The sequence below is a fragment of the Trichosurus vulpecula genome, chromosome 1 (genome assembly GCF_011100635.1).
Source record: "Trichosurus vulpecula isolate mTriVul1 chromosome 1, mTriVul1.pri, whole genome shotgun sequence".
Taxonomy (NCBI): domain Eukaryota; kingdom Metazoa; phylum Chordata; class Mammalia; order Diprotodontia; family Phalangeridae; genus Trichosurus; species Trichosurus vulpecula.
This window is the reverse complement of record NC_050573.1, coordinates 4,793,849-4,812,719: the sequence shown is the minus strand read 5'-3', so window position 1 is coordinate 4,812,719 and position 18,871 is coordinate 4,793,849. Positions and strand designations below refer to the sequence as shown.

The 18,871-nt window shown below is 43.4% G+C and overlaps 1 protein-coding gene across 2 annotated transcripts; it reads left to right on the top strand.

Annotated features, from left to right (window-relative positions):
• Nucleotides 1–7,984: 7,984 nt before the first annotated feature.
• Nucleotides 7,985–14,516, top strand: LOC118833480 (zinc finger protein 883-like). Of its 2 annotated transcripts, none has more exons than XM_036740833.1 (4): nt 7,985–8,628; nt 9,475–9,601; nt 9,962–10,057; nt 12,603–14,516. In XM_036740833.1, the coding sequence occupies exons 1-4, from the start codon at nt 8,230–8,232 to the stop codon at nt 14,153–14,155; spliced, it is 2,175 nt and encodes a 724-aa protein (XP_036596728.1). In that variant the 5' UTR covers nt 7,985–8,229; the 3' UTR covers nt 14,156–14,516. The 2 variants fall into 2 exon arrangements, with proteins under 2 accessions (XP_036596728.1, XP_036596729.1); XM_036740834.1 differs by lacking the exon at nt 7,985–8,628 and adding an exon at nt 9,032–9,392.
• The last annotated feature ends 4,355 nt before the right edge of the window (nt 14,517–18,871 follow it).

Here is an 18,871-nt window from a genome sequence, read left to right as displayed (position 1 = left end):
CTGTCTTGTTGTACTCAGTCTGATGCTGTCAGGTGGTTCTTGGTGCAGTGGCTATATTGGAGGCCATGGACCTAGGCACGGCTTCTGAAGCATGGAGGACATGGACAGATGCCCCATCCAGAAGCATATGCCAGATTATTTCAATTCTCTTCACACTAGGGAATTGGGAAACTCCAATAGGTATGTTCTTGTGGTTTTTTTTGTCTTGTTTTATTTTGTTTGTCTCTCTACACTTACTCCTAACTTCTCCTTTACTGCAGAGGAAGAGACTTCCAGCCCAAATGCCTGAAATGGCTCAATCCTTTTTAATTCCCCAAAGTTCGCCTTTAAAAGGTTGTAGGATGTTTGTAGCTAGAGCTGCCCCACAAAGAGGCAATGGGGGTGAACAGGACATTTTGGATGACCTCTTTCTTATGGCCCCCAGGGCTTTGGCCCCTCCCCCCTTGGCGACCTCTGCTCAGGTCCCAGCCAAGGGTCTTGTTGAGATGCCTCCCTCTGTGGCCCCTTTCCCTGAAAGGACCCCCACTCTGCCTCTACTGCAGGCCCTGCAATATCTATCACCATGTGCCCTACCCCCAAGGCAACCCCTACTCAGATTCCAGCCTCAGGCCCTGCCCCGATGGCAATATCTCCTCCCCTAATCCCTCTCTTTGAGGTGGCACCCACTTGGGTCTCTGGGGTATCTTCCCCTCGGACCCCTACCCCTCCTCAAGTATCAACTGATCTTCTCCCTTGTCAGCCTGATCCCCTGGCCTTGTAGTCCAATCTAATTCAGCCAGCACTGCCCAGCCCCTTCCTTGCAAGTAGTGGGACTTCCTATATCCCTCCAAGGGGATATAGCCTCAGTCTCCACAGCGCCTTCAAGGCTTTTTCCCCTGAGGGAAGTGCCTGCCTCACCCTGTGGGACAATCAGGGTACATGTTCCATTCTCCATTACAGATCTCATTAAGATTAAAGAGAAACTGCGGAGATACTCAGAAGACCCCACTAAGTTTACTGAGGGTTTTTAGGGATCTGTCCCTACAATTTGAGCTTTCTTGCTGTGAATTGCACATCCTCTTCTCTATCTCTTGTACCACTCAGGAGAAGAGGAAGATCTGGGAACAAGCCCCAAAATTTGGGGATCTCTTGGCTAACGATAACCCCATGAAATACCCCCCAGGAACAGCTGCTGTTCCCACTAGTGACCCAGGATGGAATTATCAAAAGAGTGAGGATAAAGAGAGACCATATGGTAATTTGCCTGTTAGAAGGCCTAAGAACAGCATTTCAAAAGCAGATAAATTTTCAAAAAATTAGGGAAATTACTCAGGGAGAAAAGGAAAACCCTGCCCCTTTCCAAAACTGGCTAGTAGTAGCTATTAAGAAGTATACAAATTTGGATCCCGATTCTATTGACGGGGAGGCAATCCTTAGCATGTATTTCATTAATCAGTCTGCCCCAGATATTAGGAGGAAACTGCAGAAATTGGCAATGGGACCCCAAACACCTCAGGTCCAATTGCTGGAGACAGCCTTTGGAGTTTTCAACAATAGAGACCTGGTTGCAGCAGAGGAAAGGAAATGCAGGAAAAGGGCTAGAGATAGAGAACATGCTCTATTCTTGGCTGCTGCCATGGCCAGGGAAAGACCCAAGGAGTGCCCCTCCAGGGGGCCCCCTTGGAGGAAGCCTGGCAGTGTGGGCCATGGGGAAACCTGCTTTTGATGCCACAAGGAGGGTCACTGGTCCAAGGAGTGCCCCTCTAGGGTGGCCCCCTGGATGAAGCCTCCAGGATCCGTGCCTCCAGGACCATGCCCAGCATGTAACCAGGAGGGACATTGGAGGAAGGATTGTCCCCAAGGTTGGAAAAGTGGTAGAGCCTCCTCCCAGTACCCTGTCCTCCAGTCTTCTGAAGACTCGGAAGGAGGGGAAAACCTGGGGCTTGGCAGTGCTCCCACTTTCTCCACTTCAGTGATTTTCTTTGGAAGTGATACCTGATGAGTTCCTCCCACCCCACAACATGAGATATTTGTCTTTCAGGTCTACAAGATTTTTTGTTTTCCATAAACACTTGCACATTCCATATACTAATGATGAGTGGAATCATCTTTACAAAAGTTTTTGCACATATTTTTGTGTTCCTACCACAGGGTAGAATCCTAACCTTTTGCCATAGGCAGGCCAGATTTAAATGAAGAAGACAATGTTTAGGGCACCTTTTTCTAGCCCCTTCTTCATGCCAGAAGGTGAGCAGTATAGTCCTGAAGAAATCTGTTCAGGGGGACAGAGCAAAGATGGTGGCTGGAAAGCAGGGACTTGCCTAAAGCTCTCCCCCAGGACCCTCCAAACACCTATAAAAATGGCTCTGAACAAATTCTAGAACTGCAGAACCCATGAAATATCAGAGGGAAGCAGGGCTCTAGCCCAGGAAAACCTGGATGGTCACTGGGTAAGGTCTATCACCCGGAGCTGGGAGCAGAACAGAGCAGAGCCCAGTGTGGACTGTGCCCACACCAACCAGACCAGGAGCCAGGCGGAACAGGCCCTAGCACACTGAATCAGTGAGCAATGGCAGTTACCAGACTTCTCAACCCACAAACACCAAAGACAACAGAGAAGGTTAGTGGGAAAATATGCAGGGACACGACAGAGTGAAAGAAGTTTGCAGTTCAGCCACTGCCCTGGGGGCAGCGGAGGTGGTACAGCTACAGTACTACAGCTGCAGTTGCTTCCAGCCCCAGGCCCACCTGATGAGAGGAATCAAGTGGCAGATGAGAGCGGGAGTGCAGAGCCTGCCTAGATCTGAGTCATGGTCTGGGTTGGTGGTTTTTGGGGGAGGAGGAGTACTGGTGTGGCAGAGCTTGCTGTGTAGAAGTAGCTCTGAAAACAACAGCGCAGCCCTTCAAGCTTGGGAAAAAGTACTCTCTACTGTACAAGCAGTCATACCCCGCTGAAAAGCTCAGGGGTCCAGTAGTCAGCTGGGAACATGGCCAGGCAGCGAAAACGGACTCAGACTCAGTCTCAGACTTTGGAATCTTTCTTTGGTGACAAAGAAGACCAAAGCATACAGCCAGAAGAAGTCAAAAAAGTCAAAGAGCCTACATCAAAAGCCTCCAAGAAAGACATGAAGTGGTTTCAGGCCATGGAAGAGCTCAAAAAGGATTTGGAAAAGCAAGTTAGAGAAGTAGAGGAAAAATTGGGAAGAGAAATGAGAGTGATGTGAGAAAACCATGAAAAACAAATCAATGACTTGCTAAAGAAGACCCAAAAAATACTGAAGAAAGTAACACCTTAAACATAGACTAACTCAAATGGCAAAAGAGCTCCAAAAAGCCAATGAGGAGAAGAATGCCTTGAAAGGCAGAATTAGCCAAATGGAAAAGGAGGTCCAAAAGACCACTGAAGAAAAGACTACCTTAAAAATTAGATTGGAGCAAGTGGAAGCTAGTGACAATGAGAAATCAAGATATTATAAAACAGAACCAAAGGAATGAAAAAGTGGAAGACAATGTGAAATATCTCATTGGAAAAACCACTGACCTGGAAAATAGATCCAGGAGAGATAATTTAAAAATAATTGGACTACCTGAAAGCCATGATCAAAAAAAGAGCCTAGATATCATCTTTCAAGAAATTATCAAGGAGAACTGCCCTGATATTCTAGAGCCACAGGGCAAAATAGAAATTGAAAGAATCCACAGATTGCCTCCTCAAATAGATCCCCAAAAGAAATCTCCTAGGAAGATTGTTGCCAAATTCCAGAGCTCCCAGATCAAGGAGAAAATACTGCAAGCAGCCAGAAAGAAACAATTTGAGTATTGTGGAAACACAATCAGGATAATACAAGATCTAGCAGCTTCTACATTAAGAAATCAAAGGGCTTGGAATATGATATTCCGAAGGTCAATGGAGCTAGGATTAAAACCAAGCATCACCTACCCAGCAAAACTGAGTATCATGCTCCAAGGCAAAATATGGATTTTCAATAAAATAGAGGACTTTCAAGCTTTCTCAGTGAAAAGGCCAGAGCTGAATAGAAAATTTGACTTTCAAACACAAGAATCAAGAGAAGCATGAAAAGGTAATAAAGAAAAAGAACAAGAAAAAGAAATCGCAAGGGACTTACTAAAGTTGAACTGTTTTGTTTACATTCCTACATGGAAAGATGATGTGTACGATTCATGAGACCTCAGCATTAGGATAGCTGGAGGGAATATGCATATATATATGTTTATGTATATATATATATATGTATATGTGAGTATATATGTATGTATATATGTATGTGTGTGTGTATATATATATATATATATATATATATATATATATATAGAGAGAGAGAGAGAGAGAGAGAGAGAGGGCACAACGTGAGTTGAAGATGAAGGGAAGATATCTAAATGAAATTGAGGGATGAGAGAGGAATATATTGAGAGAGGGAGAAAGGGAGAGATAGAATGGGGTAAATTATCTCACATAAAAGTGGCAAGAAAAAGCAGTTCTGTAGGAAGGGAAGAGAAGGCAGGTGAGGGGGGAATGAGTGAATCTTGCTCTCATCAGATTTGACCTGAGGAGGGAATACCATACATACTCAATTGGGTATCTTACCCCACAGGAAAGAAGAGGGTAGAAGATAAAAAAAAGGAGGGGATGATGGAGGGGAGGGCAGATGGGGGTGGAGGTAATCAAAAACAAACACTTTCGAAAGGGGACAGGGTCAAGGGAGAAAATTCAGTAAAGGGGGATAGGTTAGGAAGGAGCAAAATATAGTTAGTCTTTCACAACATGAGTATTGTGGAAGGGTTTTACATAATGATACACATGTGGCCTATGTTGAATTGCTTGCCTTCTTAGGGAGGGTGGGTGGGGAGGGAAGAGGGGAGAGAATTTGGAACTCGAAGTTTTAAAAGCAGATGTTCAAAAACAAACAAAAAAAAGTTTTTGCATGCAACTAGAAAATAAGACACACAGGCAAGGGGGCATAGAAATTTATCTTGCTCTACAAGAAAGGAAGGGAAAAGGGGATGGGAGGGGAGTGGGGTGACAGAAGGGAAGGCTGACCAGGGAACAGGGCAACCAGAATGTACACCATCTTGGAGTGGAGGGGAGGGTAGAAATGTGGAGAAAATTTGTAATTCAAACTCTTGTGAAAATCAATGCTGAAAACTAAACATATTAAATAAAAACAAATAATAAAAAAAAAACAAGTTTAGTTACCAAAAGAGGGAGGGATAGATGATGATAACTGTGTGGATGGCTCATATGAGGATTCTTTGAGGACAGGGAACAAACATGAACATATTTGTAGGGAGTAGGGAAGCAACCAGTAGACAGAGAAATTGAGGATAAGTGAGAGTGGAGATGATATAGGGGCAATCTGCTGGAGATTAGATGGAATGAGATCACTTGTGCATGAAGAATGGATAGCCTTGGTGAGGAGACAGAGCTGAAGGGCAAAATAGTGGCAGAAGGCATCTGCGTGATGTAACATGAGGAGAGGAGAAAAGGAACCTATCAGCAAAGAGTCTTAACTTTTTTCAGTAAACTATGAGGCAAGGTTCCCACCTGAGAACGCAGGGGAAGGGGGAATCCATGGGAGGGTTGAGGAGGGATGAAAAGCTTTGGCAGAGCCACTGTAGTGAGTGAGATAGTGAGTTAATTTGGTGATTTAAAAGGATGGCCTTATAGCAGTGAAGGCCTAATTGAGTGTATGTAACATAAAGTTGTAGTATATCCAGTTAGCACAGTTTCATGATTTTCTTCATTTTTGTTCAGCAGCACATGCATAGAGGCAAAGGCAATGGATGAAGGGAGTCATCCAAGGTTCAGGCTAGACAGGCAAGATCAGTGATATAAGGAGCAAGGGACTCAAGAAGATAGTGTAGTGTTGAACTGATTCACTAAAGGATAGAGATGGGGGAAGGGAGGACAGTATAGCTAGTATAGGGATGATAGCTTGAAAAAGGACTCAGAGGCTGAGGGATTGGAGGTCATATTGATGTAAAAGAACAGTGTTTGAAGTTGTAAGGTAGAGGAAGTGGTCAAATGACAACTGATTATGGTCAGATAAGAGAATCTTGGAGTTCACATACATTTGTAGGGGATAGCAAGATCACGGATGTGATCATCTTTATGGGTAGGTGAGGTAGGGTGGAGGAGGAGATCATAGGAAATGGGTAAATTGAGGAACTGGGAGGTTAGGTTCTTTGAGGAAGTATCAATATGTCTTTTATGTCTAGTATGAGGGCAGGAGTTGGGGAGGAGAGAAAGATTATGAGCTGGGCACTGACTCATTAAGGAAAGAAGAAAAGTGTCCCAGGAGTTGGTATAACAGGCACCAGACTCTTGACTGAATGGCGTATGTGGACTGAATGAACTTCAAAGGAAGCAGGGTATTGGGTGATTGCAACAGAAGAAAGCCTCAAAGTGGCAGTGGGGACCAGGGAGTATTCCAACTCCCTCACCTTGATTAGAATCTAGGAAATGAGTGAATGTGCAAATAGTACTGGAAAGGGGAGTCAGAAAAGAGGTGTCATGAGGAGAAACTTGGGTGTTAGTGACTACGAGAAGATGGAGGGAGTGGAGGGGAATAGATTTGAGGTGAAAACAAGTTTGTCAGCACCTGGAGCAAGCCTTTGAGTGAAGATAATGGAAAGGTTGGATTGCTTTAGACTATGTCTATGTCAGACCACATATTAGAGTCTCCCTCTCCTCTCCCCTTCCTTTCTTCCCCCCACCTCCTCTCCTTTCCTCAGCCTTTGTTTTTCTCTACACCCCCCACCCCCCCAGTCCTTTCCTCTCCTCTCCTCTGCCTAGGACCCACAGGGCCATTTGCCTCCCTGTGTTAGGACTCTAGCCCTTCTTACGTGGTCCATTACTGGTATTTGGGGCCATGTGGTTCTACTGCTGTTTCCTTTTTTTTTTTTTTTTTTTGACATTCTTCCACCCCATAGCCACTCAAACTGATCAGGATTTCCCTCTATCACTTTTTTCACATTCAGAAACCTCTTCCATTAAAAAAACAAAAAGAAAACTTCAGTGTGCTCTGATAGCTTACATGTACATAATGCTGTGGATAGATCCCTAGACCTGGAGTCAGAAACACTTGAGTTCAAATTTGGACACAGACTCTAGCTGTGTGACCCTGGGCAAGTGACTTGTGTTTTCTTAGTTTCAGTGTCGCCATTTCTAAATGGGGATAACAATTGCACATAGTTCCAAGGTTGTTGTGAAGTTCGAATAATACTGGTAAAGCATTTTGTTAATCTCAAAGAGCCCTATAAATTCTATGATGACGATTTCCTGGGTCCTTCACTTCTTTTTAAGGAGAGAGACTAGCTTGCACTTCGAGCTTTAGACATCAGTCACTTGACCAGGGCAGGAACAGAAACATCACACAATCCCTGCGGATCGCAGCTCCTGTCCTCCTCCTTAAAGGAAGTCAGCCCTTAATCCTTAGTCTTTATTTTTATGTATTTAATTTTTTGGCTATTAATGCCACCCACACACTGTAGACGTCGAGCAGGGGCATGCATCCCAACATGGCCGAATACAGCCCGCACAGGATTACAACGTAATCGGGAAATAGTTAACAACATAAATAAAAACAGTAGAACTCCATAATATCAATATGCGGTTGTCTATGTCAGTGTGCACCCGCAGGGATGACTGCAGACGGTTTAGTGCCCTCCATTCTATTTGAGATTGGGACCACTGCCTTAAGATCTGCTCAAACTGCCATGTATGTGCATGATGTGTGTATGCGTGTCTATATGTAATAAGTGAACACATTTCCCCCTGTTCTCGGGTCCACCACTAGGGGGCACCCGAACCACACTTGCGAGGCACTTGGGCGGCCTTCTGGCTCCAGCCCTTTAGTGGCTCGGAATGCGCCACTGGGCATGTGCAGCAGTGTAAATTTCTCTCCGGTTCGGTTGTTTTCATGGAAACGGCAAGACGCGTGGCAGAGGCGGACAGGAAGAGGCTGGGTCCCCTCTCTGTGACGTCACTTCCGCTTCTGCTTCTCCCCAGCCTGTGGCGTTGCTAACAGCCTCCTGGACCCTTTTGGTCCGCATCTTTCTCTGCTCCGCTCCTTCAGACGCTGCCAGGGCCGAGAGCTCTGTGTCCGTCCTGATCCAGGGTGAGGGGAGCCCAAAGGACGGGTGAGCAGAGAGTGCGCAGCGCCCGGAGACTCTAGGACCGGAGCAGAGAGAATCCAGAGGGGCCGCAGTGCAGCCAGGAGAAATCTGCGCATGTGCCGGCCGCCTCCGCGCCCCGCCTCCTGCGCGAGCGCAGGTTCCAATTGGTCAGAACTGGCGGGGGCGTGGCCTTGGAGCCAATCAGCGGTGTGGGCCTGGGGTCGGGGCGGAGCATGCTGCTGGGGCGTGGGGGCCCGAGAAGGGTGTCTTTGGGCAGCAGCCTCCTGCGGGAAGACTTCGCGTGCTCTCTTCCTTAGACTGAGCTGCGGGCCCTATTCTCTCCTCCGCGACCCAGCGTCTGCTCTGCTCCCGAGAGATGCCGACCTGGGGTGGGGGGCTGCGGGTTCGAGGCCCGGCCCTTCACGCCCTTTGTCTCCCCAGATCCCCCCGCCCCGAAGCCTGGAGGAGCCAGAGATGGTGGGCCCCGTGCACCCGGCAGCCCGGGCCCCCCAGGTGAGGGGCAGCCAGTGTTCGGCGGGGGAAACTGAAGTCCGGTGGGGGAGGGACTGTGGTCGGGGAGGTCGTGAGCGTCAGGGGAGCAGGTGCTGTTTGTTGTGGTCGTTGAGTCGTTTCAGTCGCCTCTGATGTGCCGTGACCCACGTGGAGTTTTCTTGGCAGAGATACTGGAGGGGTTTGCCATCTCCTCCTCCAGGTGATTTTACAGATGAGGAAACTGAGGCAAACAGTTAAAGTGACTTGCCCAAGGTCACACAGCTAGGAAGTGTCTGAGGCTGGATTTGAACTCAGGTCCTCCCAACTCCAGGTGCACTATGGTGCCCCCAGCCACCCCATATTTACCTTAGTAGAAATTAAAACTGATTTTTTAAAATATTAATTTATTTAAATTAATTTATTTAAAATAACAAGAAACCCATTACATGTTAACATAAATAATATATTTATGAAGATAAATATATGCATTGTCTTACAGATTTTTTTGCAACTCTCTTACAGTCTAACTTAATGGAGAATAGCTGGGTTCTCCTTCTGCTTTGCATTCATTCTGTTCTGGTATGTTGTTTTTCATGAAATATATGAAGAAAATCCAGCTACACCCAAATATGCAAATAATGTCTTGGTTTATTATGTAAATAGTTCAGACACCCCTGCCCTGCTATGCCCTGCACAGGGGCCTGTGGTCTACTCTGGGACGAGAGTTGGATGATGGAGTGCTGGTGATGTGATTCCAAATGTGGTACAAAACTGAGATCCAGGGGGTGAGATCTGCTGTTTACGATTCCTGACCCGGGAGTAGGAGGGATGGTTTCTGGGTAAAGACTGGCTTTACTCTGCTTTCAGGAGTCAGTGACATTCACGGATGTGGCTGTGGACTTCACTTGGGAGGAATGGGGGCACCTGGATGCATTTCAGAAGGAGCTGTACAAGGACGTGACGCTGGAGAACTATAGGAACTTGGTGTGCCTGGGTAAGGAGGGCTTCCCTGAGCCTCAGGATCTGTCCTTTGGCTGGGTGCTTGTTCCTAGGTGAGAAGTCCCAAGCTTCATGCACCAGAAAGTTAGTGGCATGATTTGTGTTGACTTTGAGATAGCTTGCACGTCTTCCACTCTTGATTCCCTCAGGTCAGAGATTTTTTTACTAAAGTCCCAGGGCAGATATCTGAAGATGGATTTCTATGTTCTTACCAGGGATGAGTCCAATGAATAATTTTATACCTAAGCCCAAATTCATTCTGAGAATCATGCCCACTGTTCCCAGAAGATAAAAGGGTTAGTACCACATTCTTAGTTAGTTCTGACTCCAGCACATTCCTGTTTCCAATGAGCAGGGCTTGCCGTGTCCAAACCAGACGTGATCTCCCAGTTGGAGCAAGGGGAAGCACCTTGGATACCAGAGGGAGAAAGCCCAAGGTGCAGGTGTGCAGGTGAGTGAGGGACACCAGTAGGTGAGGCTTGGCCAGTGACAGCTCAGCGAACCATCGAAGGGGAGGAGGCACTTCAGATAGTCTGTATTGTCAGCTTTCCTTCAAACTTCCCAGGTCTGAGGTGAAGGGCTGGGGCTGTCTGGCTCCCCAGGGCCAGGGCTGTCTGATTATGAACCTGTTCTTCATCTCCCCCAACACCTAGTCATCCTTCTCCACTCTCCTTTCTCTTCTGCCTCGTTGATGGGCACCTTCTCCTCCCCTTGCCACATCTCCCTTGACTATTCATTTCTTTTTTCTCTCTCTTTTTTTAACTTGTATTTTTAATGTGTATTTTGTCTTCAGAAAAATAATAACAAAAATGCCCCATTTACTTTACATTGTGGGGAATAAACATTGTGAAATGACAAAAACCTTGGAGTGGGAGTTAGGAAACGTAGGTCTGAGTCCCACTTCTACATTAGTTATAGTACATTGGGAAACTTACTAAGTCAGTCTGAGTCTCAGTTTGTCTATTTAGAAAACCTAATAATTGGCTTGCCTGCCTCTCCTGTTCATGCATGACCACTGTGGATGTCTCTTACCAATGATAAATACACCTAAGGGAGTCTTCTGATGGATTCTGCTCTTTGAACTTTGAACCTATTTTTAGGGACACAGCAGAGAGGCCTGTGTGTGTGGTATAAGGTACAGGAGACATTAACACATGTATATAGGAGCAGACCTATAACACATTCCAGATAAATAAAAGGTGAGATGTGGGAAGAGGCTGTAGAGAGATATTGGCTGGAAGAGGATAGGGCTCTGAAAATGGGAGTGAGCTTAGGCCTGGTCTAGGTGGTCATTGGGCATGAGGATATTGAACCACTTCCTGTTGGAGAGACTTTTACATTTTCTGATGAATGTTGCTGGTACTTGGGCTTCTTTTCGGTTTTTCTGTTGCAAATATCTTAGTTATAGAGCGCACCTCCTTCATGAACTCCCATTCCAATATCTTCTGTTATGTCTTTCAAACATTTGTATTGAGTGATTGTATTGGTATATACATATATGTGTGTGTGTGTGTGTGTGTGTATGTGTGTGTGTATATATATATATATATATATATATACATATTATATATATATATATATATATATATATATAGCAATAACTACATAAAATGTTTCTAGATGCTTATGGGAGCTGTAAGAGTAAGAGATTAGTTCATAGTCCTCCAGGATTTTACCGTCTGGATAAAAAGGATAAGGCTTAAATACTCAATAATAATGAACATCCCATCTTCTTCTGTTAGAATGAATGGTCAAGATAGTAAACCCTTGAAGAATTAAGGGAAAGGGACATTCAGTGAGATCCTCCCTTAAGCTACATAGATGAAGGTAATCAAGGAAGATTTCACGGTTATTTAATGGATGAATTGGGGGGAAAACAGATGAGCAGACTAGGTTAGATCCTGCTTCAAGATACCAAGTGTGAGATAATGAGGTTCTAGGTGCTCATCCCAGACAGGGGCTCCCTTTCCTTGTTCACTGTCTGTTATTTTCCCTTACTGCCATTTTTTCCCCTTAGTGTATTCCCTTGGTAACTTGTTCTTTCTTCCCTTTTTCCTGGATTGGTTTTCCTTGTTCTTTCTGTTGAACCTCCTCCTTCCTACTTTTACACCAGTTTGAAAGGCCATACGTCAATGCCATGTACTGTTTTTGGGGGAGGGGTTGCTTTTTTCGTTCAAATGAATACTGTATATACTAAAGTCTGGTTTTATTTCTCATCCCAGTGAGCATTCTTTCATTACAGCATCGAAGAACAATGCTATTCTTATCATGATCTGCATTGTTATTACTGTTTAATATATGCTTATAACACCTATGCTATAACCCTTAATCTGTGCCTTTTAATAGCATATTAGCTCTCTCCAATTATGCATATACATGTCATAAATGACAGGCACTTGAAGCTGGGCCCTTCCAGAAGGCTACAGAGAGAGTGGCTCAGAGACCCTGGAGGAGACAGGACCAGGGCCAGTGTGGAAAAGACTGTGGCATAATCAGAGCCATGGCCCTTCTGATTATTGCTTTCTTACACTACAGCAGTTCATCTGGTATAAATAAGGACTCAGAATCATAGAATTTGTGGAAACTGAGGAACAATTCACTCCAACCTCTGACCCAATGCAGTAATCCTCTTTCTGCTATTCCTAATGGATGATCATTCAGCCCCTGATTACATATTTTCATATACAGAAAGCTTATTCCATTGAGTCCACTTCTCCTACTCTATTGTTTGTTATGAGGCCTTGAGGAAGTCACTAAATCACTCTAGATTCTTGTTTACTTATTTAGAAATTTTAAGAACGACATATTTCTCACCAGGTTGTGGCTATTATGAAAACTTTTTTTTTTTTCAAATTATAAATTATCTGTTTTGCCCTCTAAAGTTTGACCATTATTTTTTGAGGGGTGGAGTGGGTAAGGGAGGTGACAAGGCCGTGAAAGATAAGACTAAAAGTATGACATTGGGCAGAGCAAATACTTACTTTTCTTTCTTCCAGACTGGGAGACTAGGCCCGAAACTCGAAAGCTGAACATTTCCATGGGCATGTCATCTCGGGAAAGACCCCCAAGGGATGGTGCCTGTGTCACCAGGTTGGGAGAAACCAAGTTAGAGAGGCAGGAAAGTCATGAAGAGAAATATTCTCAGCAAGTAAAAATCACCCAGAGAAATTCTTTGAATACCGTAAAAGGCCATAGATATAATGGATGTAGTAGAAACTTCAGCTTAGGGACAGCCCCTTCTTCACAGCTGGGAGAACAGATAGCGAAGAGTCTCCATAAATGTGACAGATATGGAAAGAGCCTCAGACTAAATGCAGACCTAAGCAAATGCAACAGAAACTGCTTGAAGAAGACATTTTCTAAGAATGGTGAATATGAGAAGTCCTTCAGTTGTAATTCTGATGTTATTGAATATCATAGAATTTGTACTGAAAAGAAACTTCATGAATATAGTGAAGGTGGGAGCACCATATGCCACAGTTCGTCCATTATTTCATATCAGAGAGTTCACCTTGGAAGGAAATTCTGTAAGACTGATAAATGGGGAAAGGCCTTTCCTCAGAACATACAACTTCTTGAACATCAGAAAACTGATACTAGAAAAGAAATGTATAAATGTAATGAATGTGGGAAGGCCTTTGGCCAGAGTGCACATCTCGCTCGACATGAGAGAATTCATTCAGGAGAGAAACCTTATGGATGTAATGAGTGTTGGAAGGCTTTCAGCCGGAGGTCACATCTTATTGAACATCAGAGAACACATACTGGAGAGAAACCTTATGAGTGTAATGAATGTGGGAAGGCCTTCATCCGAGGCACACATCTTACTTTACATCAGAGAACGCATAATGGGGAGAAACCTTATGAGTGTCATGAATGTGGGAAGGCTTTCCCTCAGAGCATACAACTTCTTGGACATCAGAGAATTCATACTGGAGAGAAACCTTATGAATGTAATTACTGTGGGAAAACTTTTAGACATAGCTCATCCCTTAATTCCCATCATAGGATTCATACTGGAGAGAAACCTTATGAATGTAATGAATGTGGGAAGGCTTTTAAACACAGCTCATCCCTTACTTACCACCATAGAATCCATACTGGAGAAAAACCATATATATGTAATGAATGTGGTAAGGCCTTCCCCCAAAGCATACAACTTACTGAACATCAGAGAATTCATACAGGAGAGAAACCTTATGAATGTTATGAATGTGGGAAGACTTTTAGCCGGAGAACACAGCTTACTCGACACCAGAGAATTCATACTGGAGCTAAACCTTATGAATGTAATCAGTGTGGTAAGGCCTTTTGTCAGAAGGCACAGCTTAGTAAACATCAACGAATTCATAGTCAAGAAAAACCTTATGAATGCAGTGAATGTGGAAAGGCTTTTAGATATACCTCTTCACTTACATCTCATTATAGGATTCATACTGGTGAGAAACCTTATCAATGTAATGAATGTGGGATGACCTTTGGCTGGAACACACAGCTTAGTAAACACCAACGAATTCATACTGGAGGAAAATCTGTGTTCTCTACCTAATGTTCTTAGCTTCTACCACAAACAGAAGCTAGGGCTTTTTTTCTTTTTTATGCCCACTGATTTTAGAGATAAAATATTAAAGTAAAGGACCTTATAGAGCATCTCTTCCAACCTTCCATTATGCAGATGAAAAAACTGAGACCCAGAACACAAAATTAAAACCAAGGGCACATAGAAAGGTAGAGTTAGACCCAGGAGTAACACCTAAGTTTCCTGATTCATAGCAGTGGCTTTTTTTTAAGTGTTTCATCCTGATTGGGAGGTATGCAGTCCTTTTACTAGTCATTGATGTCCCACTGTGGTGACTGTTTCCACAATCCGGCTAGCAGCTTCTGTGGGGGTGTAAGATCCACCCACAGCCAGCACCCAGAAAGCTGCCAACAGCATAAGTTTAGCCAGCCCCACCTTAGGCGCCACCCCAGTCACCAATCCACACCCACATAGGTTCCACACCTAATAGGGCTTTGGGCCTGGGGCTTAGCACCTAGTAAGGCTTAATGAAATACACTGAGTTACTCAAAGAAAAAGGCCATTTTGCTTACCAACACACTGTCCCATCTGATAGAGACTGGTTGACCTTCCATTTGCCTCACTGCCATGACTATGCACTTCCAGGTAGGAAAAATAACAATTAGCATTTAGATTTGCATTAATATTTGCAAAATGTTTTACAAGCATTTTCTCATTTTATCCTCACAACTACCCTAAGAGATAGGTGTTATTATGATCCCCATTTTACAGGTGAGGAAGCTGAGGCAGACAGGTTAATTGATTTGTCCAGGGTCACACAGTTATGGGGCCTGGATTTAAGTGTCTCTTCTACTGTCCAGTGTTATCCAAAGCATAGTTTCTGGTTATTAAACTCTCTCCCTCCTGTCCTTAAGGAGGACAAAATCCTTTTATCTTTTCATCAGGCCTTTCATCAAGGTAGCTATCCAGCTATTCACCTGACACATGACTTTTAAGGTTGACAAAGTTGCCTTTCTTACACACCTTATCTCATTTGATCCCCACAACAACCCTGTGAAAGTGGATGCTGAAGTGATGTGACTTGCCCTTGATCACACAGCTGGGAAGTGTTGGATGTAGGTTCTAGTCTTGGTGTCTCACTCTAGTCTTGGGCTGTTTCTACTATATAACACGCCTCTTGGTAGTGAGTCATCCCAATTCTATATTTGGTCATTTTATAATCCCCTCAAAAATGTCACTTGACAGGTGCCTCTTTGATGGCTTGTAAAGCACTTGACCAGGGTTTACAACCCTCAGAGGTTCATCCTATTTTTTGTCTGAGGCTGAGAGAGGCTAGATGATTTCTCCACCCCCTGGTCAGTGAAGCCAGATTACATCTCAGATCTACTTGACTGCTAATGGCAGTGCTCTCTGAATACTAGAACAATGACAAGGGTTGATTTTAAATGGTTAAAACCTTGAGACGTAATCTTATGAGCTGATCTGAAGAATATATTAGAATGATCCTAGGATACATTCTGGAGCAAGATTTACCCAACTGGAAGAGGTCAAGGTAACTAAGTAATATTCCCCCCATGTCCCAGCAGTTTTCCTCCTAAGTTTTAACACCCTTATACAGCATCTGGACAGTAGCCAGCTTTGACTTGAGTTATCTAGCGATGGCACAATGCTTAGATGACTGTCAGGTTTGTTCTGGAGTACTGTAAATTGAAGATCTGTTTGACATGAAACCTGTATGAGATACCTGTTTGGAGAATAAAGCTCAAGTATTTTGTTGCAGGGTATCTCAAAGAATTGCTTATTGATTGCTCACGAGTAGTCGAAAATGTCTAGCATATATTTTGTCTGGAAACTTTCTGTTATCACTGCATCCTTAAGTAAAGCTATTTTTACCTGAGTTTGTGTATATATGCTAATTAATCAGCCAGAGAACTTCTGAGTCCAGCCAAAACATTAATGGATAAAGGTATTTTTAGTGAAAAGATTCCTAGAAAGGCCCAAGTTCTTTGTGTGTGATTGAAGAGCTGGTTCTTTTCACAAATATAAAGGCCCAAGTTCCAGACTCTGGAGTTTTTCCATGTCCAATGGGAGGATTTCCCCCAACCTCCTTCATTTGCCTGCTTACTTGATGGACTTAGAGATCCCCAATATTGGAAATCTGTGCCAGCCACTAGAAGAGGCACTGTAAATTGTTCATATGGCTTTAGGTTTAAAGCCTGTGGAGAAAAAGTGAAGCCACATTCAAGGTTACAAAACTAGATTGAATTTCCATCCTCCTTACCTTCCTATCCATGCTTAGTGGTTTTCTTAGCCCCTCTCATATTCCCCATCCACCTATTTCTAGTGTCACATGACTAATTTGGGGGATGTGTTGGTGGGGTACACCAGAATTTTAAAGAGACCCCAATATTGTATCTGAATAAATATTCCCCTCACCTCCACATAAATAATCAGTTAGCAAATTTTGCCTTTTCTTTCCCTCTCTTGCATATGACCCCTTCTCACACAACTACCACCTTGTTTCAGATTCTCAACACTTCCCACTTAGGTTGTTGCAATAGCCTCCTAATTTCCCTCCATCCTACACACAGCTAATAAACATTTATTAAGTGCATGCTGTGTGCCAGGCACTGTGCTAAGAGGTGGAGTTACAAAAAGTGGCAAATGACAGTCTTTGGCCTCAAGGAGCTCTAATGGGAGAGATAAGTGAACAAATAGGTATAAACAAGCCACATACGAGATAAAGAGAAATAATTAAAATGAAGAATTAGAATTAAGAGGGATTGGGAAAACTTCCTATAGAAAGTGGAATTTTGGTTGGGACTAAAAGGGCCCTGGCATCTGTGGCACTGGCCCCTGCAGTATCCTACCTTGATCTGCTCCCAACAGCAGCTTAACTTAGAACCAATATGGACCAGGGGAATTTAACCATTTAATTAAATTCTAATATAAAGCACCACAAGAGTCCATCCGTAGTGGTGTTGATGGATGTGATTTCTTCTGAATGTCAAAGTGAAGAAATTCAACCAAGCACATGTAAACAGCAGGATTAAGGCAGCCAAGTACCTCATCATCTAATTAGCCCACGAATGGATGAGGGTTGCAATGGATAGAGTGCTGGGCCTGGAGTCAAGAAGACTCATCTTCCTGAGTTCAAATCTGGCATCAGACATTTATTAGCTTTGTGACCCTAGGCAAGTCATAACTCTTCCTCAATTTCCTCATCTGTAAAATGAGCTGGAGAAGGAACTGGCAATCCCTTGTAGTATCTTTGCCAAGAGAACTTCAAATGGGATTATGAGGTGTTGTCCATGGCTGAAATGACCAAACAACAAATCCCATATAGAATTAATATTTTCCATCTGGCGACAAAAGGGAAGCCCGATGCTGTACAGATCAATATTGCATAGGAATCAGAAATGTAAGAAATATGGGCCCAGCCTTTTAGTTCTGTGGTCAAATAGGAGATGGAAAGATTAAATATCGACATCTTGGGTGTCAGTGAACTTGAGTGGATGCGAATGGATGAACTTAATTCAAATGATCACTACACATAATATTATGGGCAAGAATCCCTTAGAAGAAATGGAATGGCTCTCATAGTCAATAAAAAGGTGAGAAAAGCAGTACTGGGGTTAATCTCAAAAATGGCCGGATTATATGTTTAAATCCAAGGAAAACTTCAGCATTATAGTAATACAAAGTCTATGCTCCATCCACTGGTGCCAAAGAGGCCAAAGTTTATAAGTTCTATGATTACCTACAAAAGCTTCTAGAAATAACACCACCCCACCTCCAAAAACATGTCACATTCATCCTAGGGGATTGTAATGCTAAAGGAGGAAATCAAAAGATAATAGGAATTAAGACAGAAGTTTGGCCTTGAAGTACAAAATGAAGCAGGAAAGCGACTAATAGAGTTTTGCAAGATAACTCACTAGTCATAACAAACACTTCTTAACAACCCAGAAGATGACAGTATGCATGAACGTCACTGGATGGTCAATATTGAAATCAGATTGATTATGTATGTGGTAGCTTAAAGTGGAGAAGTTCTATACAGTCAGTTAAAACAAGACCTGGCATTTACTGTGGCTCAGATCATGAGCTTATTGCAAATTTCAGACTTGAAGTAAGCAGGAAAAACCATCAGACCACATAGGTATGACTTAAATAACATTCCTTATGAATATGAGGTGGAGGTAATGAATAGATTTAAGGGATTGGGTCTGATAGCTAGAGTGCCTGAAGAACTATGGACAGAGATTCACAATATTTCATAGGAAACAGCAACAAAACATTCCCAAACAAAAAGAAGAGCAAGAAAACAAAATGGTGTCTGGTGAGGCTTTACAAATAGCTGAGGAAAGAAGGAAAGGTAGAGGAGAAGGGCAAAAGATATACCCGACTGAATGCAGAATTTCAGGGAATAGTAAGCAGAGATGTAAAAGTTTTCTTAAATGAGAAATGCAAAAAAAAAAAAAGAAGAAAACAATAGAATAGGAAAGATGAGATACCTTCAAGAGAATTAGAGGTATCAAGGGAATGTTTCATGCAAAAATGGGCAAGATAAAAGACCAAAAATGATCAGAACAGGCCTCACACATGATTGAAACAACTGAAGCTACTCACTAATCACATTATGCTTAAATAAATGCTTATTGACCAAGAGTTTTCTCCCTACATCTCAAAGTCCTCTGACATCAATTTGCCTGCCTTTTCTTCCTTTACCCTAGTCTCTGATGA